Genomic DNA, 26356 nt, shown 5'->3' with positions numbered 1-26356 from the left:
GCCCCAGACTGATTGTGTGGGTTGGCTTTCTGGAAAGGGAAGAGAGTTTCTCTTCCCAAAAAGAATTAATGACTTTGTCCACTGTGATTCCTTAACTGAATTAGGTAAGAACGTTTCTTTTCCTCATTGGATAATTTCACTTAAATTGAACTGGTTCAGTTCCTATCTTAAGTTGATAACCTCTTATATGTTTGAAGTGCCCTTTTCTCTTTGGTAGACTGACCTTAGCTAATTGCTTCTGTGTTTTGACATTGGAATCATCACAGTTGCTATTGTGCAGCCATGCTGACACCTTAAATTCATCCATGTAATCCATCTTGCTCTTGTCTGTTCTTGGGAACTAGATTTTGGGACCTGTGAGCCCTCCACAACCTGAACATCTTGAAACTCCAGGTCTTTCTCTTGGCAAGTTTCTCAGTAGTCTCTGTCTTTATCAATCATTTCTTCTCTTCCCACCCTCCCCTATAAAGATGGGATGCTGAGGGATGAAGAACCTGATGCATGTGTCTTCCGCCTGACGCCTGCATTTTCCCCTGTCTGAGTGAATTGGAGAGAGAACAGACCTTGGTGACTGACTACTGTGTTTGTGCCTTGTGTAACAGATGGTCCTGTTGCATTTACATGCTGAAGTGTTTAACATTAGACTTCACCAAACCTTCCATCTCAATGCCAAGTATTTAAATGGAGCAGGGTGCAGGCACAGTCGAAGACAAAAACGGAGGAGAGATGTCTTAGGCAAACTCGTCTATCCTGTAAGGCGGAATACTCACCCTTCCAATTCCCTGGGAGGCTGGATGGCTCGAAAGGCAGTTCAGTGTGCCCCAGAGGATGCGTCTCCAAGCAGAGCTCTGGTAATGGCCAGGATACGCTTTCCAGAAGCCTATTTCAGTATCCACCTACAAGTCTGAAACAGCAGGAGGGGGAACACATTTAATTAAGTCTTGCTGCACCCTGAATATTTCATCCCTTGCCTTAATGTTTGTAGCCTTCCTATGTCTGGAGAGATTTAGCAAGTTTCCAGCACTTTGGATGGGAAGAATTGACTTTGTATCAGCTCGGCTGGGGTCTAAACAGCATGCCCTGGCCCCCTTTCTCTGGCGCAGGAGAAACGATTCTGAGGTTGGTGTTCACAGGGCATGTGAGGAGCAGCGTGCAGGACATCAGCAAGATGAACCGGACTGGGCTGGGGCTGGAGCCTTCCCAGCACCTCCGTATAGAACCAGCTTGCGAGGATGTTCCACAGGCCTTCAGAGATTTTCCCATGTGCCTCTTCCAGTTGCTTTGAGTTCACTCCCCCGGAGCACCTGGTTTCCGCACTCCATGTTCTGTTGTGTCTCTTGGTCTGTGAGTGATCACGCGGACTTCAGTGCAGCTAACCCGGCCTGGGGCAGGACGCTGCCCCGGATGAGAGCTGGCAAATAAGAGTTTTGTGTGACTAGATCACCGCAGTGGTAAGATAATAAAGAAGTACAGGCAGCAGTGCTAAAGTATGGCTTTGTGCAGGGGGAACTGAAGGAGATCAAGGCACTGATCTTCCATAACTGGCAGCTCTATATTATGTTTGCAACAATGATCGCAGGGCATGTGGTAAGATACAACATTTTCAAAAGTGTTATAGAAGCATCTTTCTTATTGTCTCCCTTACATCAGAGAGAATTGTGTCTTAACTGCATTGTGACTTTGTGCTCCAGTAGTGTATCTTTATTTGCTGTTGCTCAACCCTTGCAGGAAAATAAGGAACAGCAGAATGTAACCCACATCTGATAATTATATAGGTTTTCAGCACAAATACACAAAGCAGCTGGAAACTGGTCATCAGAGCATCTTGCAGTCCCACTGCTGGGGATTCTTCATTGATTCCCGTGTAATTATCTTTGAGGTGAACTGCAGCAGTAATGTAAGATGTGAACTGCGATGTATTTGTGAGCCTAGGATTATAATTTCTAGTTCTGGGTTTTATGAAAATCTTGCACCTGCGGACCTTCAGTTAGTGAAGGCGAAGAAATGACGATGTTTAGAAACAGTGAGTAATGAAGAACTTAGGGACAGGGACATTTTCTTGGTCACAAGCATCTAATGTGTCTGGAATCCTGTATGGTTACATTGTACTGGTGAAACTTGTACAATAATTCATGCTGCTGTCTTACTCTAAAGACCGTAAAGACACACGATGAGAGTCTACTTTTAAGATCGCCCAGGCAAAGTCAGAGGATCCTTACATGAGTTCCATCTTGAAGTAGTTCAGGTTCCCTTCTCTCTCCCTACTCCTTGTTGACAAATGCCCCAGAACATTCCCTGTTCTGATGGTTGAAACCTTCTTTAATTTCCATTGTATATATACCTGTCCATTTTATGTGTTTGTTCTTGTGTCACTATTGTCATTGAGGTCCAACAACTATTCACCATTCCCCTATTGAACATTATGGAAGTCTGCTTGCTATTTAGGTACTTGCGTTGCCTAATCTCAGCATGGAATATCTACTTTAAAGGCATGAATTTCTCGGCACGTTTGGACTGTATTTGTTTTCCTTATCTTGTAATTGCCATTACATCACTTTAACTGTACATCTAGGAAGAAAGGTATTCCTTGTGCTACAGCACAGTATGGACTCTCTCTTCCTGCATTGCAATAATAACTGTCTGGCAGAAAGCATTCTTGGAATGAAAGAGGAGTGATTGTATAAAAGCAAGGCACGTACGGGTGCCTGTATGAGTCCCACTCTTTGACGTGGTATACTGCAGAAGAATTTCTGGTGCTAAAGTACTAAACTCTGTGGGGTTTCACAAGCTTAATATTTAAACAGTGATGCATGTCCAAGTCTTCTGGTCAGTATCAGTCACGACAGTTATGTCAATGTAAACTAATAGCTGCAGACAGGGCTGTCTAAGATGCTGTCCTATTTAATTATATATGGGATGACTTAATATTTAAAAGTTTTAATATCTTGCCCATTCACACCTGCGTATTGAGCAAACCAAAAGTACTTTTGGCTAGTATGTAGTGACTGCTAATCAAAGATCTGTGTTTAAATTTAAGCTTTCAATTCTCCAGGCCCAGAGATGCATCTGAAGCTGGCCATCCAGTGTTGCTGAGAAAAAGAAATGCTCGAGAACCAGGAGTTACAAAAAGGAATTCTGAGGAAGCTTTAATGCTAACAGTGTTAGCAGGAGTCAGGATAAAATTGAAACAGGAAAGGCAGTTCATGCACTGCAGTTCTTTAGGAAACACACGAGGGGCCAGCAAATTATTTTTGCTCTATAGATGATCTTTTTCAATGCTTTTGCTTTTTGAAATTAGTTGACTTAGCATTGAGGCAGGGTTCTTACTCAAATAACAAAAGTTAAGCTAGACACAATGGCAAACACCAAACCGTTCAGTCTGATGAACAATAAGTTTGGATTAATTGATCTTTGGGACCTATCCAGAAAAGGATTTGAGTGTCTGGCCAGAGCTTTTCACACTCTGGTCAGTGGGTGTTTACAGTTCTGTTCTGTAAGGACAAAGCAGAAAAGTGGCGGAAGCGTTCCAGCGTTCCTCTGTCCCTCGAGCTCCTACAGCCATGTGATTTAAAAAGATAAAGACGACAGCTTAAAATTCTAATCTGTTCAGCTCAATTACGAGTTGAGCTATTGACCTTGGCAAAACATTCTCAGACTTCCTTGTTGTTTCAGTGGAAGTGGTTCAGTAGGACATAACCTGACCCAAAGCCAGGCTAATGCTTTTTCAACCCATGTGTCCAAGACAACAGCAATCTCTTATCTTGAAGGCTTTTCTGCCTGCTTGATTATTTTCTTTTTTTTTTTTTCTTCAGAGGGGGAAGGGGGCAGGTAGGGATGCACTCCTACCACTATATCTTTTGTATTTTGCTTGCATAGTACTATTTATGTCTAATATGCCAGACTGATTTTTGTGTCTTTGTTATGATTTTTGGTAGTGTAATCACGTACTTGATAAGCCTCTGTTTTGAGAGAGAACTATTAAGTAAAGAAGCTGCTCTTGTCCTTAATGTTATACTGTTTTCCATTGCAACTTTCTCTCCACGTTATTTTCGGGAGCCTGTTTTAATTCTTGCAGAGCCTGTAAGGCCGAGTGCTGAATGTGTCTATGTAGCTTGAAGGAAAGATAGGCCAAAAGATGGGCTAAGACAAAATGTGTTGTTTTGTCTTTGTGCTGTCAGTGCTGGATGGAGAGTCGTTGCAGCGCTGCTTCTTCAACAAGCTTCGGGATGTCTGCCTTGAATGGCAGAAGCAGTTGCCACCACTGAAACCACTGAGGCGGTTCCTGCTCGTTTCCATCCACGCCATCCGTAACACTCGTCGGAAAATGGAGGACCGCCACGTTCTGCTCCCAGAGTTCAACCAGCTGTTTGGTTTATCAGTAAGTCTGGACAAAATTAGGGAAGTCATTTTGTTAGCTCTTCAGCATTCCTATAAACACAGTGGCCTAGTGATGGATGATCTGTGCAATGGTAGGAATTTGTTGCCACAGGTTATTTATCACGTCTGTGCTGGAGCGAGGACTTACCGACTCAGACTGTTAGGGCTAGCTACTGCCCTAGTAAGGAGGGCTCTTGTGACCTTGGGTTTCGTGTCGTAAGTGATACAGGGAGACGGGAGGTTCACCTAGTGTTACGTTGCTGGAGTTGTAATGTTCTTGTGACAGAGGTTAAGAACTGTTAAGAAAAGAAGTCAGGAGAACAGCAGTTGAACAAGGACAAGTTCCAATTAATGAGGCTGCAGTGGGACTACATAACCAACTGCCTGCTGTTTCAATTACAGGTTATTTTTAAGGATATTAAATGAGTAACATCAAACAAAAAAGTAATTCCCCTGCAAGTACCCATTTTATCCATTTTGCACATGGGTAAACTGACTTGAACTGCCCTTACCTATGCAACATCATATGGAAGAAAGCTCAGAATAAAGAATCTTTGCTTGCTGGTACCAGTCTATGAGCTGTTTTGGTTTCGAACACTTACATGTTTTCCTCTCTCTCCCTCCCCACAAAAGGATGACGTTGATCGTGCTTACTTTGCGGTATTTGATGGCCATGGTGGAGTGGATGCTGCCAATTATTCAGCAACCCATTTACATGTAAATGTTGGGCTACATGAAGAAATTGTTAAGAATCCAGCTGAGGCCTTGAAATGCTCTTTCCAGAAGACAGATGAAATGTTTCTTTTCAAAGCCAAAAGAGAGGTGAGTGGGTAGAGATTAATTCCGTTGCATTTAAGTAACTGTTGGACAACACGGTATTACCTAGAAAATTCTGGCAGTACAGTTTCTTTGAATCACCGGCCCTCTGAAATTATGCTACATGTAGAGGCTTTCTTTGATCAAATTATTTCTTTTTTTGAGGGAAAATAAAATGACAGTGCTTGCAAGTTCAAGATGAGTGACTGAAGAGAAGTGTTATGTGGTTTAAATGATCCTGACATCCCAATTATTTGCGAGAACACTTTGCTGCCTCTTTGCCTAAATTAGGCAGCCTCTAGAAGTTCTGTTGTCCTACCTCTTACCTGTAAAAGAAGTTTCTCTCTTGCTGATAATGTGGTCGCTGTCTTCCTCTTTCTCGTCCCACCATTAATGTCACAAGTGGTTGTAACATGAAAAATGTATTCTGTGATTTAAATCAGACTCTTCAGTTCATTAAGGTTATTGATCAGCTTTGAATCAAGTTGGTACGATGAACATTCTTTCTTCAAATCTACATAATGGGGGGATGGCTTTTTATAAGACAGTTCAATGAGAACTCTTGTTACAGCAATAACTAAATATGGAAGTATTCACTGTCAGTGGCTTCATTTCTGTCAACGAGGTACAAAAGAGGGACCGGCACCTTCATGAGGTCTGACTCTCACTAGTCTTTCCAGGGAGTCTGGGACAGTTACGTTCCCACCTTTGTTGACGTCCTCACTTAAATACCCAAGGATGAGGGGATGTATGCAGAGCAAGGTGTCTGTAGTTGCTAGTGGTACCATGGAGAATGTGAAGGGGATTGGGGAGACCCGTCTTTGTTTGTGAAATGTTCATACCACTGAAATTCAGATTCTCTTTCTTTTCTGTGTGTCTCTGTGTGGGTCTTAGTCTCCTAGATAACTTTTGGGATTAATAGCGGAGAAGAAAACATAACAGAGGCAGCGTTAGCCATCTGCATGTTAGAATGTGTAAATAGTTTATTTCAAATCTGTCTAATACCTTGTACCTTTTTTCAGGTACCCAAATTATGATTGGCAGGTCTACTGTGCCGCACTGAAGTGTGATTAAACCTAGATTTCCAATATTGCCATGTAACCTAGTAGGGCTTGTGGAATATTCACCTAACATTCCTACTTTCTTCTGTAGAAGCTGCGGAGTGGTACAACAGGTGTGTCTGCGCTGATCGTAGGGAACAAGCTACACATAGCATGGCTGGGGGACTCGCAGGTAATGCTCGTGCAGCAAGGAAAAGCTGTGACGTTAATGGAACCTCACAAACCAGAAAGAGAAGTAAGTCTGACTTGTTTTTTTCTCTCGTGTGTGTGTTGTCAGAATCTCTCTTGAAATCTTTTGGAATCAAGCCTTGTTAGGTGTTTGGTGCTTTACACAATTACATATATTGTATGGTAGGATTCAGAGAATTGGCAGTGTGTCTTTTCCATCCACTCCTGTGGCTTGAAAAGGTGATCCCTACGGCTGTGTCGCCTTGAAAGTACTGGTGGTACCGGTAGTCCTGACTTCAGTCCTGCTCAGACCGTCTTTTCAAAATTTGTAGTAATTAAAGACTTTCACAGGATTTTTTGTGTGTGTGAATTTCAAACTGCCTGTTATAAATGAACTTTTTAATTTGAGATTAATAGGGATTTAAAATGTTAACATAAAGCAAATCTTTCATAATATGCTATACTATCATTCAAAAGCTAGTGGTAGTCTACTAGCCTAACTGTAGACTAGTAGTCTGACTGTAGGCTTAAAGTATATTGCATTTTCTATACATTTTAAATAGCTAGGTATTTTGTTGCGTGAAATTTGGTGGGGATCTTGCGAGTTTAGATAGCATTGCATGACCCTTTGCCTTCATAGAATGAATGTTTGTAGTAACTGAAGTAGCTAAAGGAGTATCAATGCAAATGCTATTGTTACATACTCTGATTATCTTGTATTTTATTCCAAATGTTTATGTATTTACCCAATTGCTGCATGAGATGGGAAGAAGTGGCAGAAACTGTGCTCATTCATATGGGAAAAAACATGAGGATACAAAGGCTTAAAAGTTCTGCTTTTTTTGTGCACAGGCCATGGTACGGTTGGGAAGTAGGTGGCTTGTTTCCAGTAATCTTAAGTGCATGTTTCCCAGCTAGATTCTGATATGCGTGCTTGCTGTATTCATAGTGTAAATACAGAAGCTGAAGCAGCTCTTGGTTTGGGGTTTTGTCCTTTTTCCCCTCTTCGATGAGAACAATGAGGTCAGGAAGCCACGGGTAGGCTTTCAGTATAAATACTGTATTCTACTCTTTTTCAGGATGAGAGAGCACGTATTGAGACGCTGGGTGGTTGTGTAACCTACATGGACTGCTGGCGGGTTAATGGTACCTTGGCTGTTTCCAGAGCAATTGGTACGATGAACCATCAGAATTAGTATAGTTCAGATTAAATTTGATGTAAAACACACCACCCGAGATGGTATGTTTACTGTAAATGGCGTTTTCTTGAGCATCGACCAAATAGTGAACCACTCTTACTGTCTTTGCCACAAGGCTAGATTGCAGCTATATAATCTTACTGCTTTTACCATAAGCACAGAATATTGTTTTATTTTACGCACTAGCCATGACAGTCCTAACTCTTTTATACCTCTAAGTCTTTTGCTGCTTCTAAGTGTCTTTGATACTGTGGTGTTCTACACTAGCTTAACAGACGTATTTAATTTGTAAAAGTGGAGGTAGTAATAAATGTTCATTTAGCCATCTTTATGTATCTGAATGTATGCTTTCTGGGGTTTTTTGTCCACTTTAATATTAGTATATCTTTCTCCTGACTACACTTCTTAAGTCAGATCACTGCATACTCCTTCAAATCACACATGTCCAGCAATTTAGGGCATTTTAATTGTAGTATTCCAGAATCTTATTAAAGGAGCTTGCTTTGCTACTCGTCAATTAGGGCAAAAAGAGAAAAGACCCTGGGCAAGTATAGTAGATAACTGTCATGTATGAGTGGAACCAAGTTAGTGTAATTTTGTATAATACTACTTGGATCAATAGCAATCCATGGTTAATAAGTATGTCCATATGAAACTGATGAGCTAAGCGCAATGAGCAGATTCTTATGGCATTGCGCTTAATATCTGGATAAAAAAAATCTTACTTTCATAGCATTCCGAAGGCTGTACAAGAAGTATGCCTATAAAATGAAGGCCTGACTATCTCCTCGCACAAATATATTTCAGAGAGAAAAAGCTTCAAAAGAATTTCCTTAGTTTCCCTGCAAAATTAGGAAAGTGTGTATTAGAGTAACTGCTTAGTAACCGCCTGGATTTAGGCAGGGTCCAAGTCTTCCTAAAGAAGCAAAGGCCTTCCGTGCTTATTTCATAGCTTTTCACTGCTCTTGTCCTGCATCAGGTACCTCTGACTGTGATCTGGCTGTCCTTAAGGACAGTAAAAGCACTTGATGGGTGAAGAAGTAACTGTTTACATCTGAAGTAATAAAGCCTTTGTTTTGATTGTTGTCCTAGGTGACATATGTCAGAAACCCTACATCTCTGGTGATGCCGATGGGGATTCATTTGAGCTGACTGGTTCTGAAGATTACTTGCTCCTAGCCTGCGATGGATTCTTTGATGCTGTCAAGCCATATGAGGTTGCAGACTTGGTCCTAGATCATTTAATGCAAACCAAAGGAGCAGGTGTCCACGCAGCAGAACGACTGGTGGCTGCTGCAAAGGAAAATGGATCCAGTGATAACATCACCGTTCTAGTGGTGTTCTTGAGGGATCCTCAGGACATCTTGGCAGACTGTCTCAGAGACCCCAAGAACCTTGGTGCTGGTGACGATGCTCGGAGCTCACCCTTTAATTTCCTCAGCTGTGAGGCAGCAGCCACACAGTGACAAAATGTGCTTAATCCAGAACGTTCAATTAAGTTCACGTAAGGAACTGCTTTCCACTGAAGAAGCCTCTAATACAGTAGGCAAAATGCATCAGGAAAAAAATGACAAATGGACAAACGTTTAACAGAAAGGCAAGACTCCTTTTACTGAGTTCACATTTGTCTTCTCCTTTCTTTCCCCTCCCTTCAAAAAACACTGAGCAGACGTGGAGGTTTGTACAGCTATTTGTTTCTGGGAGCAGACTTCTAAAGCGTGTCCCAGGGCCGCTGGTTGTATCCCTCTGCCCTGGAAGTGGTAAGAAACCATAATATGTATAAGCTAATGGGTGAGAATTCCCGTTTGTGAATTCCGAGTGAAAATTTAAATTAGCGCTTAAAAAGAATGCTGTATTTAATTGTGATGTTACTTAGGAGACTGGGAGAAGAGAAGCTGTCGCCATCACAGCAAAGCTTGTGCCTGTGTGTGGGAACAGGCTGGGTGTGCCAGAGGCTGGGGGACACCACTCCGCTGTGTGAGTTGCTCTTGTTTTGTACCAAAGATGATATTTCAAGAATGATGTGGTCTCTTTATTCAGAGACATTCAATCGTGTGTGTATGGAGAGGAGAAAATGAAACGGAATGCTCCTGAAAAAGAGGAAGAAAGCTAAGTAGAAATATCCCAGGCAAAATGATACAACATCAGCTGCTTTCTGGGATGCTCTGGTTTATAAACTGGAATCCGATATTTAACTGCACTGGATCGTTTCTCCCTAACAAACACGCTTTATTGGCTATTTGGCAATCTGGAAAGAAAGGACCCTTGTTGTTGTATTTGAGAGATCTTTACAGTATGTGTGCTCTAGCAGTTAAATATGCTCTGTTTCTACCGCTTTTTGTGTACTATACAAATGAGAATTTTATTTTTATTCTAAGTGTTTATTTGTTTATTTACTGAACTTTACATTTGGAGGAATTTTTTGCAGTGTTACTTTATTTTGTTGTGGTTTTTATTTAAATTAGAATTTTAAAGTGGCTGTGTCTTTATTACCTGGTTTTAAAAACTGACTACCCTGAAGTGCCTTAAATACTTCACCCAAGGATTCCTGGCTTCCTGTCGCATTCTGGTGAGCCAGTTTATAGTGGGTTTAGAATGTGACTTTTTTATTTCATTAATACTAACGTTTAATGCACTTAAATATTTAATTTTTGTGAATGATTTTAGTGGGAACTAGGTTTCAAGAAAACATCTTGTTCATTCTTGCCAAATCTTGTGGCTCGTAGTAAAAGCTTCACAATACGTACTGTGACTTACCCCCTGCCTGTGCAAAAAGCTCTACTTAGTTAATCATAAAGTAACAATACGAGTCATCATGGCTTTTCGTTTAAAAACAAGTACACTTCGGACCTTCACAAGAAATTTAATAACACGATCTAGAAACAGTTTAGTAACAGGTTTTGATAAATAGATGGTTAATTTGGCCTTACTTCATGAACTTTTTGAGTCTAAATAACTTTCTAAAGAGATGTGAAGCTGAGGTGGGGACGGAAGAATCTTAGTGAATGCATATGTTGTTGTGTGCCTGTTACGTCCAGGCTGGAGCCTCCGGTTGTGTTTTCTCTTGTCTTCTAGCCCGGCTAGCAGGACCCAACAAGAGCTGAAGGCTCGGTGGTAAACGTGTTAGTAATTTCTGTGTCTAAACAAGAAGTGCTTTACGTCTGGCAGCAAGATTGTGTGCCTAATTTAGAAGCACGTGGCATTGCAGTGTGTCAGTCCTGTTGGATAAAAGGTGATGAACAGGAACGTTGCTTCGGGAGGAGATGTTGGCAGAGGGTTGAGGTGGCTGACAGGAGGGACAGGGCAGCGCTGCTGGTGTCTGCGGGGACTCTGAATCGTCAGCTGGAGTGGGGCGATGCAGGTACCTGGGCACCTGAGTTTTGTGCTGGGTTGCTGTGGATGATCGTACGGTTCAACATAGTGACTCCTCGGTGAGCTGCGTCTCATCACAAAGCAACTCGGACAGCGGCTGCCTTGTTTTGCTGTGTGGCAACAGGAGCTTTTCCTCTGCGAAGGCTGCAAGCACTTTTCCATTCTACGTTTTGCTGCCCGTGAATGCATGGGGAAGGCTTGCTGTGCTGGCAGCCTGGTAGGGTACCTGCACCTGTCCATTTTTGTGGTGAGCCCGCGTCAGTTAAGGAGGCCTTCAGACTTGCCTAGTGATCCCTCTGGATTCACCATCTCCCATCTCCTTGATTTCTAACCCAGATGCTCAGTGTCATGCTGAATTCTCATGACCACTAGTGCCTCTTTGTGTCTTGGAAACAGTTCTCATTAATACAGTAAGAATCATACAGAATTGTTTGATTTCACTGCTATCTGAGGTTTATCAGGAGAGGGGGAAGCTATTGTATTTAAGAAGGGAGGTGTGAAATGTTGCTAAATTCACAGTGTGGTTTGGTTTCTGAAATTTGCCAAATTTCCTGAAACATGGAGGGAACTGAGCAAGCCAAATTCTTTGTAAAGTTCCTTTACAAAGTCTAAGTCTTTCAATGGATACTTACAGCTATGTGAGAATATCCTTATTTATTTCAAATTTGATAGTTCTTTTTTTTAATGGGAGCTCAGTGGAATGGGCCTTTAGAAAGCTGTCTGTGGTAATAAAAAAAATTAATTCTGAAGCTATGCTGTAGGGACGAAATCCTGCATTCTGAGAAGCTGTTCCCTTACATAGATATTTTCATTCTCAGTGACCTAGTGCCTCATTTCTTTGAGATGTCAGCGGATAGGAACAGTCTTTGGATTCCCATAAATCCCATACAGATTTCAGAGGGGATACAGAATATTTCTCTACTTTTCAGAGACTTCTTACTAGCTTTAAAAAGTCTACTCAGGTCTATAGGAGTTGTAACTGGGTCAAAAATGGCAGTTTGTATCCTATCAGTGGAATAAATAAGTCTTAATGTGTCACCTACAGTAAAATTTCACGTACTGTTTGGGGGAAGATTGGTTTTGGAGATGTCTTATCTATTCTTGAAGCATCCTTTTTCTTAAAACCCAACATTTCAACTTCAGTGTTAAATCAGTAATGAAAGTATGACACAGGATGCAAGTATGGATTTTGGAAGTGCAGTTTTAAAGTTCAGTTGGAAATGGTCACCAGGATGGTCTTATCCTTGGGATGGCAAGGCAGCCTCCCGTTTTTGTTTCACTTGTGACTTTGATGTCACGAGCCATAATGCGTAATACCGTTAGAAGAAGTGTCACGGGTATGGGTGGTGAGGAGAGAGGGGAAGGAGCTCCAGCAGAAGGTTATCAAGTTGAACTAAAGAGTCCAAATTGTGGAGTGGTGCTGTGTTGTGAATTTACAGTACTAATGTGCTACATTAGCGTTTCTTATCTTTCCTTTTAAAACTTCTTGGATTTCTGGTGCTGGTTGTTCTGTTCTGTTTTCCTTCCTTTGGTTAAAAATAAATTGTAGTTTTGGTGAGAAATGATCTCGCCTCTGTGGGCTTTTCCCATGTCATCTACAATATGTTAACACTTGTCCACCAATGTCAAATTGAGCAATGACAAATTGACTAATTTGCTTGTTGCTTGTTTCCTTGTTGTCTTTCTGATGGGCCTGCAACAAAAACAATTCTCCAGTGTAGCCAAAATCTTTGAAGCTGTAGAAGTTAGCTGAAGGATTCAAGACAAATGTTTAATGAAAAATGAAAGTATTTTCATATTTTACTAGACTCCAAATGAATGAATGCTGCTGCATTTTAGCACCCAGCATCAGAAGAATTGCTCCTTAAAGAAGCCTGCATTTTCAAAACAGAGCATGCTTAAATTCTTGTATTGTGCTTGATTGGAAACTAGCTTTAGTCATTCTGCTTAGTGGGTATCCAACATCTCTTTTGCTTACTGGTAATTCATACTTCTACCTTTCTTTCCTTTCCCTACCCTGCCCTCTTCTGCACAGAAACATACCTAAGACAGTGAAATCTTCTGGGTCTGACATAGACAAGATTACAGTTTTACAAATCACATTTGTTGAGGGGTTGGTTTTGGGGTCTTTTTTTGAGAATACAGAGGATAGAAATTCAGGAAAATTTTCACAACAGAGGGAGATTAAGTAAAATCCGCCCTCTGAGTGATGGAGGAGTGAGAGAGAGAGACAGGAATGCATTTAAGTATTATTAATGCCTATTTTAAAAAGGAAGTGGGCTGGAAAATAGAGCTACAAATGTCAGTTCTTTAGAGTGAAATACCAGTGCTTGAAAGAATTAGAAACACACCCATTAAAAAGGCAAAACTCAGATGTGGTAACTCTGTCTTCAAACAGCCAAGGAAGAAATCGCAGTAAAAGCATCTGAGGTGACTGACTGTGACCCCTCAGCACTGTCTTGGAAGCTAATGCTGCTAAATGGAATTTTCTGGAGACCTGTCTGTGTAAGGCGGTGCTCGGGGAGCCTCAGTGTGTGCAGTAACTGGTCACTGTGCAACTGCTGCCGGGAGTAACTGCCGTAAGTGCGTTAATGAATCAATACGGCTGGTGAGTAATTGGGCACAGAGTGGTTGCTGCAGAGCTGGCAGTTGAATAGTGTTAATCACAGTGATGACTTTAATAGCATTTAATAGACACTTATCTGAATTCAAAGTCAGATGAGATGCTGCTCTTTTTAAAAGCATTTCCAGTGCTATTAGCTTTTTGTCATGAAAAGCCACTAAAATTTCCATTCTTTTATTGGGTGTTGGGAAAAGTGCTTCTCTTGCTTTCTGAATTCTGGAGACAAGTTGGCTGTCTGCACTGGAAAACCCATTTTCGGTTGAGAGCTTAAAGCAGCTGTTTGGGGTTGGAACTTCCCTCCCAGGCAATCCTTTAAAAACCTTCCAAATCCTTTAAAACTTCCAAAACAAGTGGCTGAGGAACGCAGGTATTTCTAAATGGCCTTGCACAGAAGGTGACCATCACCAGCAGATGCCCTCAGTCTGTAACGGGCATAAACGGTTGGTTGAGCTCCAGTCTGTGAGTGAGACTGTTAGTTAAATTACTGATGTTCTTGTGGCTGCAGGTCCTTCACGTGCAGCCCCAGGCACAGGCTGTTTCCAGTCCTGATGTAGCTGCAGGGAGAAGGTGGGGGGGTGTGAGCCACAACAGAGCAGGTTGCAGGTGATTCATATCGAATTTAGCTCTAGTTAAGCCTGAATTAAATTTCCCTGCTTAGTTTTATCACTGTCCCTTTTATAATCAGGCCTGAGCCATCAGACCAGGCAAGATCTGACCCGTAAGCGATGGTCCGTTCCCCTTTTTGAGGGGCAAAAACTCCTGATGGACAAAATGTCATTCAGGAAGGGCTGGAGAGGGCGAAAAATGAGCTTTCAAATGAGTGCAAAACTTCTAAGAGCTAACACAGCCACTTTCTGCTTATGTTTGGGTCGTTCTTAATATATTTATTGGATTGTACTTTTATCTAAAGTTATTTATATTGATCTCAGTCATGTCAGCTGGAAAGTAATCAAATGGAGACGAGGGAGTGACTGGACTCGAAACACCCATCTGTCGTAGACGCAGCTTTAACTACCTTAAAATGAACTGGTAGGCTCTAGTGATAGCCTTATCTCTGAACAGAACAGGAAACCAAAAGCTCACAGAGAATGACCGAAACCTTTATTTTGGTGTGACCCGTCAGAGCCTTCCCCACAACTGCGCAGTGTTGGGGCTGAATGTGTTCTCCAAGCTGTGCGCGCTGCTGCTGGAGCACACAAAAATAAACAACAGACAGCTGTGTTGGCAGCATAGAAAACTCAGCAAGATGCAGCTTTTGTCAAACAGAAGAGGACAAATCAATAGGAAAAGAAATGTTTTCAATCTTCTTGGAATGCAAACAATGGAATTAGAAAAACAACCAAGGAGAGTTGGCAGTGCACTGTCAGCTTAAAACCACTGTTTTAAGCAAAAGAATTTGGCTGCTTTGTAATGTCTGCTTTATTTTGTTAACAAACTCCTCTCAGTCAGGGTTTCGTGTCTTGTTGTTGATATGTGCTTTTTATTCTGCAGAGAGAAGATATATTTAACTTTCTAAGGAGCTGGATGTATCTGGGCTTTGTGACTAGTTAGATTATGATTATTGAATTTTCTCTTGACTATTAAGCCTGATACTAATTTCCAGGAGATATTAATATAGCAAATACTGAACTTATTAATGATTAAATGGTTCTGGATTTCCATGCACAAGAACTTGACCATTCTTTCCTGATCTAGCGGATCACTTCTCGAAGTTTATTATCCTTTGTGTTGCAGTACAGTAGGCATGTGGAAGGGTTGTCGCTTTGGCAAGGGGAGGTGGGAGGTGCGACCATTGCTCCCTGCAGGACGCATTTGTCCTTTACCTAAGGAATGATGGTTCCTTTTGGATGTCTAAGGATAAAGAGGTAATAGCTGGGAAACCAGAGAGATCCTATGGGGACCTTCTCAGGGCAATTAAATACTATTACTTCCTCTTTTTCATGTTTCCCTTTCTAACTTTGTTAAAAGGCATTCTGCTTAGTACTGGATGATTAATGCTACTTTCTTTTTTTTTTTTTCCTTTTTCCTTCCAGTATGTTTGATAATAGCAAGATGTTTGTTTTGTTTGGGGTTAAAACTTCATACTGGCAAAAAAAAAGGACAGTATAAAGCTTTAACTTTAAGTACTTTTAACTTTATTACTTTAACTGCTTTTAACTTCCTTTCCTGAAAGTCAGTCGTGCTCTGTCTCCTCCTTATTCTCTTCCCAGTTTTCTTTTTCTTCTATCTCTTATGTCCTTTTACGTTGTCAGCCCCCCCCCCAAATGCTGCCCCTTAGACTGTAAACTCCATTGGCTGTTAAGCCAGTTTAGTTGCCACTTTTTAATCTTAATTTAATCTGTGTTGCTAGTGAATGGGGTCCCTGTCTTTGGAGGCTGCAACGCCAAGAGTGTAGAAAGTACCCTGTCAGCTAGGAAGATAAGAGACTACAACAACTGTTGTATCTTTGGCATTGACCAGTACTGGACATGTAAGAAGAAAATCCTGTTATTTGCATGTTATTCCATAGGAATACTTAAGTTTATTTCAGGTAACAGTAGCTCTCATCCTGAATATAAGACTTCACAAATATTCTTGTCTCTGTATTTCCTTGTTCCTGCAGATTGTTTGTGTTCTCAAACATTTGCACTGTTTAGAGTGGGGGGGAAGTTTTCTGACTGTCTTCACCTCTTCAGCTCGCTCTCGCCCAGTTGACCGAACAGGCAGGTTGGTGACTGCAGCAAGCCACGGGGCTGCTCAGCCTCCCGCTCAGTCTCGTTCCTCAGCATCTGCTCTGTACGATAACGTCAGTCCTGTGCTTATTTAGCGGTAAGTTAGACCTCTCTAACTACTCCTGCTGACTTAAAAATATGTGTTCTTATCAGTATTAAAACAGTACAAGAGTGGAACTGTTGCTTTAGGCACGTTTCTTGCCACTGTGTTGGCTAACGAACCTTGAATGAAAGTAAGAGGGCCAGTGATTTTGAAATAGAAGCTGTTAGCCAAGTGTTGTAGAATCGTAGTCCTTATTTATTTTGTATGCTAATCTGCACTTGTGACCCTGAGCAGAAAAGCTGCAGTACAGCAGGTTTTATAAGCTGTGGCTTATCTAGTATCTTAAAAATCTTATTTAAGCTGACTGGTTTTGTGCACAGGTCAGAAACCGGTTGTCATTGATCATTAAATGCTGTGCATATTGTACATTCATTTACATGGATTGTTCTAATAGTGCTTGTGTGTATTATGCTACGTTATCTTATTTTTTATATGTATGTATGGCATGAGGTTTGATTGTTGGGGTTTTGTATTGTCACTTTTGTACTCACACAGTGCCTCATGTATCTATTTGCATATTGCAAGAAGTTGTTTCAAAGCAGTGATTGGAAACGGGGGGGGATAAGACTCTCCACTGTAGGACCTGATGTTTCTGAAGTATTAATAAAGCATAGTGATTTGAAGCATTGTTTGTTTCGTTTCTTAAATGTATTTTTCATTCTAATACTTCAAGTAGCTGGATTCGCAGTGGTCACGTTGCACATCTTTGCTTGGTCACCCAGTCACCAAATCTACCTTCTTCCATGGGAAAAGAGACCGGTGGGAGCACGAGAAGTAAACAGTCCTTCGGGTCACAGAGCCTGCTTACTTGAAAAGATGAGGTCACTAAAACCACCTTAGAAATGGACTGCGTACCTCTAATTCATTGATTTGAGCTAAGTGGGGTTTTTCATTCTTTTTACCAGCTAACAACAGTAATGGTGCAGGCGAAGTCTGGCGTACTACCTGACATCTTACGGTAATGGGATAATGACCTGAAAGACCCTGTTGCAGCAGAGGTCGTGACAATTTGTTGTTCACGTGGATACTTGTTAAAGAAGTGGTCTTCAGCTGCTGAAGTGGAAGGATGGACAGTGAATTCTTGGAGTACGTTAGAGTTAATTTACTACAAAACATGGAGGAAGTTTTGAGAAGGATGGTAACATTCAAAATATAAGTATGACTTGGAAGCTGCTCTGTGTGATTGTTTCTGAAGTGCTGGTGTTCATATCCTCCAGAAAGGGAGATGTAAGGAGGGCAGGACAGAGATCAGAGACTCGATAAAAACACTCTTTAACAGTCTTGGGGGTCTGAGAGATGCAGTCTGTTAGGCAGTTTGTCTAAATGCTATTGTATTTATCCTAGTGAAGAAGAAAAATTAAAATCTACTAAGAGCCCAAAATGCTGTATCGGAGGGAAGCAGATAAGATATTTCTAGAAATACAAAAATAAGTGTAACCATAATCAGTCATCAGGTAGATTCTGCTCAAGGTGCTGTGGGCATACCTGGACCTACTTCATTCAGATCAAACCTCAAATGTCTTGAGAATATCTTCCATTTCATGGTTCTAAATGTTTTGTTGGTTTGGTTGTTTGTGTTTTTTTCTAACAGTAAGAATTCCAGAGGTGAAAATTCACTTGTAATAATCTCTAGAAAAGTAGCAAATTCTCAGAAAAGTGTGGGTTGGTGATCTGCTTGCCTAGGTTTTGCAGCCGTTTCCCAGCTGTGACTCATTTAGCTCCCCAGGGAGCACAGGCAACAGCTAACTGCTGCTCTTCTGTTGTGATGATGGGAAGCAGCGCTGGGCATCCGTCATCCTCCATCATCCAGGTAGCTCCACAGTCCAAAGGCAACTACAGCCGCTCTTTGCTGGTAACAACACAGAGCAGAACCAAGTCACTCCAGTGTCCTGCAGGCATCGTTGGTACTTCCTAACAAAGGGTGCCGTAGACCTGAGGCTGTTCCAGCTGCAGCTGAGAACAGGACTGGACATTGCTGTTGTTTCTCCTTGATGGTGCCCAACGTTGGCTTTACTGTCTCCTTTTGATTAGTAGGAGGCAAAATCCAGACGTTGCTGATTCTTGTTGGCTGTGCTATCTTACTCCTGAATGTTTTCTTTTTCATCTAGCAGATCTCCAGCAGACCGTGTGTTCGGCACGGGGCTCATAGCCAACCTTCTGCTCTGTGATACCAGTCGTCTGCAGTCTCTGCTGCTGGTGGGTTTGAGCAAGAAGAAATCAGTAAGCCCATGGAAATTAATGTAAAACTTTGATTTAAAGCTACATGAAGCTAAATGTGGGTGCCATTGATGGGGTTCATGATACAGAAGCATTGACCACCGCAATTGTTCAAGCAAGCAATAACAAATCTTCATGTCCTGTTTAACCACCCCTGTTGTATGTTTCTTTGCGGACAATGTGCAGTAAAATCTGTAGCCACTCATTTCCTAGGCTGTGGAGAGTAATGGAATAACGGTGATGAGGCAGATGTTTCTGTTTCAGCCTGAATTAGTGACTGTTAAGCACGTGTGAGGGCTATTTCATTCTCATAGAGCTGCTCAGTTTACCTTGACTAGTAGTTGCTGGTTTCATCCAGGTTCTCTAGGAAACTTTACTGGGTGTTGCTATGCGGAAATTAATTCTTGAGCTCTACCAGATCAGCCTGGAAATACCTGTCCTCTACACCTGGGAAGTGGAGTAAGCAGAGGTGCCTCTTCCGAGACGAGGAGAACTGTAAGAAATACGGGCTCTCCTCTAGTAATGCAGACTTCGCCTGTCTCTGCTCTTTGGCGATGGCCAGACAAAACATTTTCTGCATCTAGATCAAGTTTGCTATTCTGGTAGCACTAATATAGATTACGGGCTTTCATGCTACTGTCTCTATCTATTTATTTAGAAATCAAGCATAACCTTGAATATGTCATACAGAAAGTTGCTTGCAAATGTTGTGTGGAGACTGTAATGGGTATTTACCTGTTTCACCAAACTGATAATGCAGCTCTGCATGTGTAACTGTGCAGATGTCTTACGGTCAACATCCCTTATGTAAAACAAAACTTGTATTTTCAAAGCATTAAGCTGTATTTGAACTTTTCCGTTTTGCATATCTAACAAAATCTGTTACCCGTTGCACTACAACTAATACTTAATATCTTGTTAGATGCTTTTTGATACTTGCATTTTGGTGTTGGTTTGTTTTTTTTTTTTACTGAGTTAAAATGTTTTGAAGTTTGGGTTTGCCACATTCTTATGTTGTTATGTTGAGCTGTTTGGAAGGAGTCTTAAGTTCTCATTAGAATGAGAAAATATTTAAATGTTTAAATGGTGCAGCTGTTATCTAGCCTTGAAATAGAAGCAGCTCTTGGAAAGAAATATTCTGAACATGCCTTGACAAACATAAACCTGCTCGTTTTATACAGGAGTTCATCGTATGCTTGAGGCACATAGTGAGGCAAAACCAACTCTTTTGCACAGCCTAGAAGAAAAAAATGCAGCTCCGTTGTGGTGGGCCAGACGAGCTGCGGTCCTTCAGCCTGCAGTTCGGGGATGTTCTCTTTTCCCCGAAAAAGATTGCAGAAGCGATAGAAAAGTGCAGAAACGCTGCGTTCCAGGCCGTGGAGTCAGCACGTCGGGAAGGAGTCGGCGTCCCCCCCTGCCCAGCCCGACTTCTCTGCGTGACCTGCGGCTGCCGAGCCCCCGCAGCCCAGGGACCCGCTGCCCCCCGGGTGAGGCGAGGGGCTGGGGCGGAGGAGGCCGGTCGTCCCCAGGAGCCGAGCGCTGCTGCGGGGCTCTGCGTTCTGCCCGCAGAGGGCTCCCTCCTTCCTTTGGCCGAAGCCAGCCCAAAAGCAGCAGGAAAAGAGAGGAGATGTCGCCCGTTGCCGCAAGCTGGTGAAGAGCCCTCTGCGCTGTGTCATTCCCGCAGTGTTCTCTGGCTGTGGGTAGGCGCTGGGAAGATGAGTGGGAAAAGTTTCTTTACATGATAATAACTCCCTTCCTTCCCTGTATCTTTTAAGAAGTTGGAGTGTTGCTGGCACTAATTCTGTGTTTTGCTTTTTACTGGTTAAAATTCTAGCAGCTGGTTCAGGCTGGGGCGCAGCTGTCCGGTGCCAGATCTCTGGGGAATGGGCAGCGGCAGTCATTTGGGAGTGCAAAAAGCCTTTAAAATTGGAGACAGGAAAGAAGTCACGCGTGTACAGGGTGGGACTAAGCAAGTATAGGTTAGAATAATAATCTTTTTGCATCTCTTAGTCAAGATTAAAAAAATCTGAAGCCTTGTTTCTCTTTATAGAAGACGTCAAAGCTGTTTGTGTGTGTGTTTATCACGCTGTAAGAGATGCCTCTCTTTTAGTCTACAGCCCAGTCCCTTTACAAAACCAGGTTCTGGTGTCAGTGTGAGGAAAGGAGAAAAAAATTTTAACAATAGACCAGAAGGCACTTCAGGCTTGCTGCATAATTAATTATAGTCATTTAAAGTCTTGTGCAAAGTTTATGCTTGAAGAAGTTCTAAGTTATAATTAAGCTAAGCTGCTAAGGATGGATCTAATTGCTGGGTTACAGACAGGCGCAGGTAACGCGCGTTGGGCCACTGACATCAGGGATTTCTCCCAGTTGCTTTCTGTTGGTGCAGCCGATGCCACGCCGCTGTGCCAGCCGCTGGAATGACCAGCATGGGGTGGACCATGGATGTACGTCGGGAGTTTTCCCTGACAGTCGGAGCTGGAGAAATGCCGTTGGGCCCTAAAGGTACCGTGTCCTCGGTGGTGGCTCCCGAAGGAGCCCCTGGAGCAGAGCTGCTGCAGCAGCGCTGCCGTGGGACCCCTGCTGGGAGGGACGCGGGGCGGTGAATTCCATGCGGAAGTGGCTCTACCAGCTCCCCCCTTCTGTCCTGTCAGACGCCTCAAGCCTCCCTGTTTCTGAAGGAACGAGCGTTGCAGTTGGGGCAAAGGTCAAATTCAGCAGCGCAGGCTTTGCTGTTGTGGCAGTGAGTCTGCTTTTGAAAACAGAATGTACTCCTCTCCCTCTCTCTGTCCCACCATCAGTGGATTTTCATGTCTTCAAAACGTTAGAAACATCAAATCATGCACGGACAGACCTTCCTCTTACCAGTGCATGCAATCAGCTTTAGATCTGTAGCGATGGATGAGGACACAGAGGTAAACACCGAACCCTAGACGTCCGTTATTAAGGTTACATTTAAGTCTAATACAGTGTGTTTGGAAGCCACGGGTTGAACCACTGAAACAATGTTCCAGCTACACGCTGCATTGTATTCTAACCAGAAGATTATGGGGAGAGCATTTCAAGTGCTTGGTTTTGGACTGACGTTAAAACCTTTGAAAAATGGTTTAATCTAGTCCATCCGTCCGTCTTCCCCGCCCCCATTATGTTCTTCCCCCTGGAAATGTTTATAAGGCTGGGTTTTGCTTTAACTTTAGTATCTCAACTTGTGTCTTGGTTTTGTCTGCTTTCTAAGGTAAAGAAATTATGGATCTGTATTCTCAGCCTTAAGCCCCTTTGTGACTGGTGGCTTTGGCTTTGTTATTTATTTGGCGATGCTAGTGAGAGATCGGAAAGTGGCTGTTTTCTGTAGGGTGAAAGAGACAGAGAGGGGATCCAAGCAATTTAGTATTTTTTACTTTGAAGTAGTTTAAGGAGAGGTTAATGAATAAATCCTAATACAAATACTAATGAAAACTGTTCATTTCTTCCCCCTTCTAGTAATCACCTTTTGTAATGGGAAGATACGTTGCAGAGGCCTGCCCCTACCATTAGAAAACTGTCTTCTAATTTTTTCTTGTTAATGAAATGTTAAGTGAAGGAGCTATTCCCAAACAGCCCTTGGCCAAGCCAGGATGTGCATTAGCGGGCTAATGGCGCTGCTGCGGGCGTGTGTCTGACGGCACCCCTGGGAGCTGCCCCCCTCGCTGGGGCTCTTAGCGCCGGCCCCGCCAAAGTGCTGCTGCTCCCGCAGACCGCTCCCCCGGCCGGGCTCTGGCTGCTCTCGCTTCCAGCGCGTAGAACTGCAACTTCCGTCCCTGCTCTTCTGTGAAGAATTAAAACAGAAAGGCAAAAAGCCATCACACTTGTATAAAAAATTTAAACTAATCGGTCTTTCAGTCTTCACTGTAGCACTTAGAGAACGTGGGGTTTTAGTGCTGCCTGCCTACATCTTGGGCTGATGGCAGCGGAGTCTTGGAGCCGGCTGACATAAATCTGCTCATAAATGGAACTACTGGGACGTGGAGTCTGTGGTGACGGGTGTGCGTGTGCCCGTGGCGCGGGCAGGAGCCGGCAGCCAGCGGGAGCGGGGCTGAGCCGCTCGGGGCTCCGGGCAAGTCTGGGGAGCTGCAGTGTCGGGGGAAGCCGGGGCTGGGCGGGTGGAGGGCAGAGCACCGGGGCTGTGCTTGGCCAGAGGAACGGCGTCAGAAGAACCGCAGGCTGCGAAGCGCTGGCGAGGGGCTGGGTGCGGGAAGCAGCACCGAGAGGTTCTCACAAGGAGCTGTTGTTTGGTTGCTCAGATTGTATCAGCGCTCTGGCTATTGAGAGGGATTTGGCCTTTGGGTTTTGCTTTCAGCTTTATTTATTTTTGCCTGTTCTCAGTTCTCTTTGTGAATACCAATATTCTGAGTCACTCAGAACGATTTCTGCCTTCATCAGAGACTCCTTCCAGCTGCCTTCAGCCCGCAGGCTGCTGCCTCCCCCCGCAGTGTGCTGCACACGTTTGGCGCTCGGTGTTCCGGCACTCCTCACCTCCCGGGGCTCCGGCACTTGGGTATCTTCTATGATTCTATGATCTTCAACCATATTAATCTATATTGTACCTTTGGTTCTTTCATGGCTTGGTTTCTTCACCTGGCCTGTCCCTGCTACTTCTGCAACACGTTTCCAAGCATTTGAGGTACGGTGTGAGGCCACAGTTTATCTGTCCCCCACCTCAGCGGCTCTGCTGAGAGCTGGTGGAGGAAGGGCTGACACCAGAACACCGGGCATCCGGACCCTGTAGTCTGTTTCTCTTACACTGCGTCCTTCCCTGTCACCCTGGGTAAACCCGCTTACATCTTTGCCTCTTTGTTTCCTTGATATATATTGGTTTTTAAATAGTCTATGGTATTTACACCAGACAAGCAGGACTATGTTTCTAAAAACCAAAATTAAAAGATGCGATATAAAAAAAAGAAGGAATTGCGTAGTTCTTTAATGGGTATTCCTACGTGAATTGCTGAGCTCTGTGGCGCTCTAAAGTTTGTGCATAAGAAATTCTACAAATCAATAAAAGGAAAATAACCTGGAAAGCAGGATGGGTCTCTTATTACAGCACTAACTGTCGATACTGTAGATGTCTTAATGCTAGTTAATGACTGTCCCTAATGGTATTCAAACAATGTACATTTGCTTTAGCTGTTTTCAAAGTCCAGATGAGCTGCTCAGAGCTCTCTTAATGATGGGAATTATTTAACGCTCATTTGTATGCAGTATGCTCCTGCTTTGAAAGTGCTTCACAGAATTCAAGCCAAATTCAGCCCTGCAGCTCCACTGAAGTCAGTGCTTGTCTGTGCATCTGTTGGTCGCTTTTCTTTTGGTTTTTGCTTGAAGAGTTAACTTCTTGTAGTGTTGATTTTATTTTTTTTAAAGGTAATATATCTGCAAGGGGTTTTTAGCTGCCATTCTCTCCTCCCAGTAAAGGAGCTGTAAGTACAAATGTAGTTCTGTTGGTTGTCACGTCTCCCTCTTAACCCCTGCAAAAGGAGGACAGGCTGAGCAGAATGTAATTTATTTGTGTTCTTTTCTTTCCTCTACTTTGCACCTCCTAAGCACGGTTTTGGTGATATCTGGCACTTCTCCTAAAAATCATCTTGCAAAGAATCTCTGCCATCTGATGTATGCAAGTGACTGAGTTCCTCCCCGTGGCCCATTTCTGGAGTAACACAGCGTGAACTGATGGAGGCCCAAGTCGTGCGCGATCCTGCAGGTTAGTTGCGCTCGGTACAGTGATGCCAGGATGCGCTGTCTTAACGGCCGAGAGCAGCACGGCACGGCAGCCTGATCTGCTATTTTGAGTTCAAGTGGCTGCTGAAAGGTGCAACAGACATTCTTGGTTCAGGCATATAGTAATTTTTTAGTGTTGGGCTTCATAACCATAATATTCTTGTAATCTTTAACTCATCCCAACTATGTTTTTTACACACACATTGAAAGAAAATAAAAAATCCTCTGCTATCATATCATTCACTCCCCTGTGCAATGGGTAGGGGCGTGATTTTCAGCTTACAGCACAGACCCACAACCATCTACTGCCTGCACGGAGTAAGTGGGAGTAACGGGAACGCATCCTTTCTAGATGTGTGTGTTGCTAGAATGGGCAGAGACGTTTCTTGTCAGCTGTGAGATATTCGCTGGCAGCACAGGGAGGAGTGCTGAGACGTGGGAATGATGGGTTCATTTCCAAGCTCCGCAGCGGGTGAATCTGGATGCCCTGTTGTATATAATATCACTATCGTACACGGCTGCCTCCCCTCTCCCTCCCCGCAGCACTGTCCTCCGCTCCTGCCTGTGCTCATCTGGGTGCTCTCTGCCGCGCAGCTCCCTCCGCTCTCTCTGGCCGATCTCTCCCTCTCCTGCTGGGATGGACGCGGCCCACGGCCCCCGCGGGACTCAGGGGTGGCCCTGGGGAGCCTCTAAGGGCGAATGCGGAGCAGGGAAAAGCAACCTCCCCTCTCCTGGGGGCTTGTGGCTGGTCAGCGTGTGCCTGGCTGCCCGGCAGCCAGCTCAGAGAGGCCTGACTTCTCCACGGCCTGTGCTGTTTCCCTCTTCGCTGTGTCTGGGTCATGTATTCTCTGCCTGTGGTTTTAATAAATATCTTTCGTAGCTACTTTCTGCTTCAGTCCCCCTTGGGATAGCGCTTTCCAACTCGTCTGCCCCAGCGTGCTGGAGATGCCGAGCCCGAGTGCCTGGAACAGAGGAGAGAGAACTTTCTGCAGAGCATCTGAGACAGCTTTAACGTCAGCCGTATCTCCGTGAAGCGGCTGTGTGTTACACAGGCCTCGCCTGCAGCGTAAGCTCTCTCACTTAATCGTGTTAACTCCTCTTCCCTTTCCTCTTTGCGTTTATGCATCTACTGAGCATTCAGAAGTGTTTGCAAGGAGGATCCCGAGCTCCTGCTAGGCCCCAAACTTGTGCTGGTTTTCGGTAAGGCTTTGCGCGTAGGGTGTCGCTGTGTTCGAGAGTAGCCTGGAAATATCAACAGGGATATGGGGAAAAAAACCCACAAAGATCACAATCCTGTGTTGGGAAACTGAGTTCTGTCCCGTGTAGTAAGCGCCCACCTTAACCCTGCTAGAGCAGAACAAACGCCCTTTTCTAGCAGAAACCAGAATTGTTGTTAATTAATGTCTTGCTGAAAACGAAGTCTTTGCCATCTGTTCCGCCCCCTCACTACGAATGCCACTCTCATTATGTTGATTATGTAATTAAAAATGAAAATATATTTTGGTAGAGTGCTGCATAGGCATCTGCTGATTCTTCTCCTGTTCCTATTTACCGTCCCCTGCCCCCACCCTGTCGGAAAAGGAGAAGGTGGCCGTTGTTGGGCTGCTGGAGCCTTATCCTGGGGCCACGGAGCTGCGGCGAGAGCAGCCGCTCTGACCCCGCACCGTCGGGAGCCCGGGTTGCCCCGGCCACCGAGCTGCCCCTGACGCTGAAGCTGCTTTGGGCTCTTGCGGGGGCTAACGTGACTCCAGAAGACGACAAGTGAAAAGAAAGAGGCCTGGTTACTCCCCGAGCGATAGCGACAGCGTGACCCCCGCGATTAGCCGGGCTGCTGCCCTTCGAGCCAGGGCCTCTGTCTGTCTCGGGGCGGAGGGAGAGGAGGGACAGCTTTCCTGTAAGTGGGTTAGAGCAATTACTGAGGTCTCTTACAGCAAATGAAGTTGTCAGCGTGAGTCACATTC

The 26356-nt window shown here is 43.7% G+C and overlaps 1 protein-coding gene across 24 annotated transcripts in view; it reads left to right on the top strand.

The window, feature by feature from the left end:
* The window catches only part of PPM1F (protein phosphatase, Mg2+/Mn2+ dependent 1F), a 43515-nt gene that overhangs the window by 10840 nt on the left and 6319 nt on the right, over positions 1-26356 (top strand). For 4 of the 24 annotated variants that reach the window (XR_012589703.1, XR_012589706.1, XR_012589709.1 and 1 more), the window contains exons 3-9: positions 4179-4378; positions 5011-5199; positions 6346-6489; positions 7502-7595; positions 8714-16424; positions 17104-17251; positions 17336-25461. Coding sequence is in view for 1 of the 24 variants with exons in the window: in XM_074605860.1 (XP_074461961.1) it covers positions 4179-4378; positions 5011-5199; positions 6346-6489; positions 7502-7595; positions 8714-9087 (1001 nt within the window). In the remaining 23 variants the exon portion in view is untranslated. Of the gene's footprint in view, positions 1-4178; positions 4379-5010; positions 5200-6345; positions 6490-7501; positions 7663-8713; positions 17057-17103; positions 17252-17335; positions 25462-26356 lie in introns of those variants that run through there. The other 20 variants (XR_012589708.1, XR_012589714.1, XR_012589710.1 and 17 more) reach the window with 20 other exon arrangements.

This window comes from Larus michahellis, chromosome 13 (assembly GCF_964199755.1).
Source record: "Larus michahellis chromosome 13, bLarMic1.1, whole genome shotgun sequence".
NCBI lineage: Eukaryota > Metazoa > Chordata > Aves > Charadriiformes > Laridae > Larus > Larus michahellis.
Note: the sequence above shows the minus strand (reverse complement) of the source record. Positions and strands in the feature narration are given on the sequence as shown.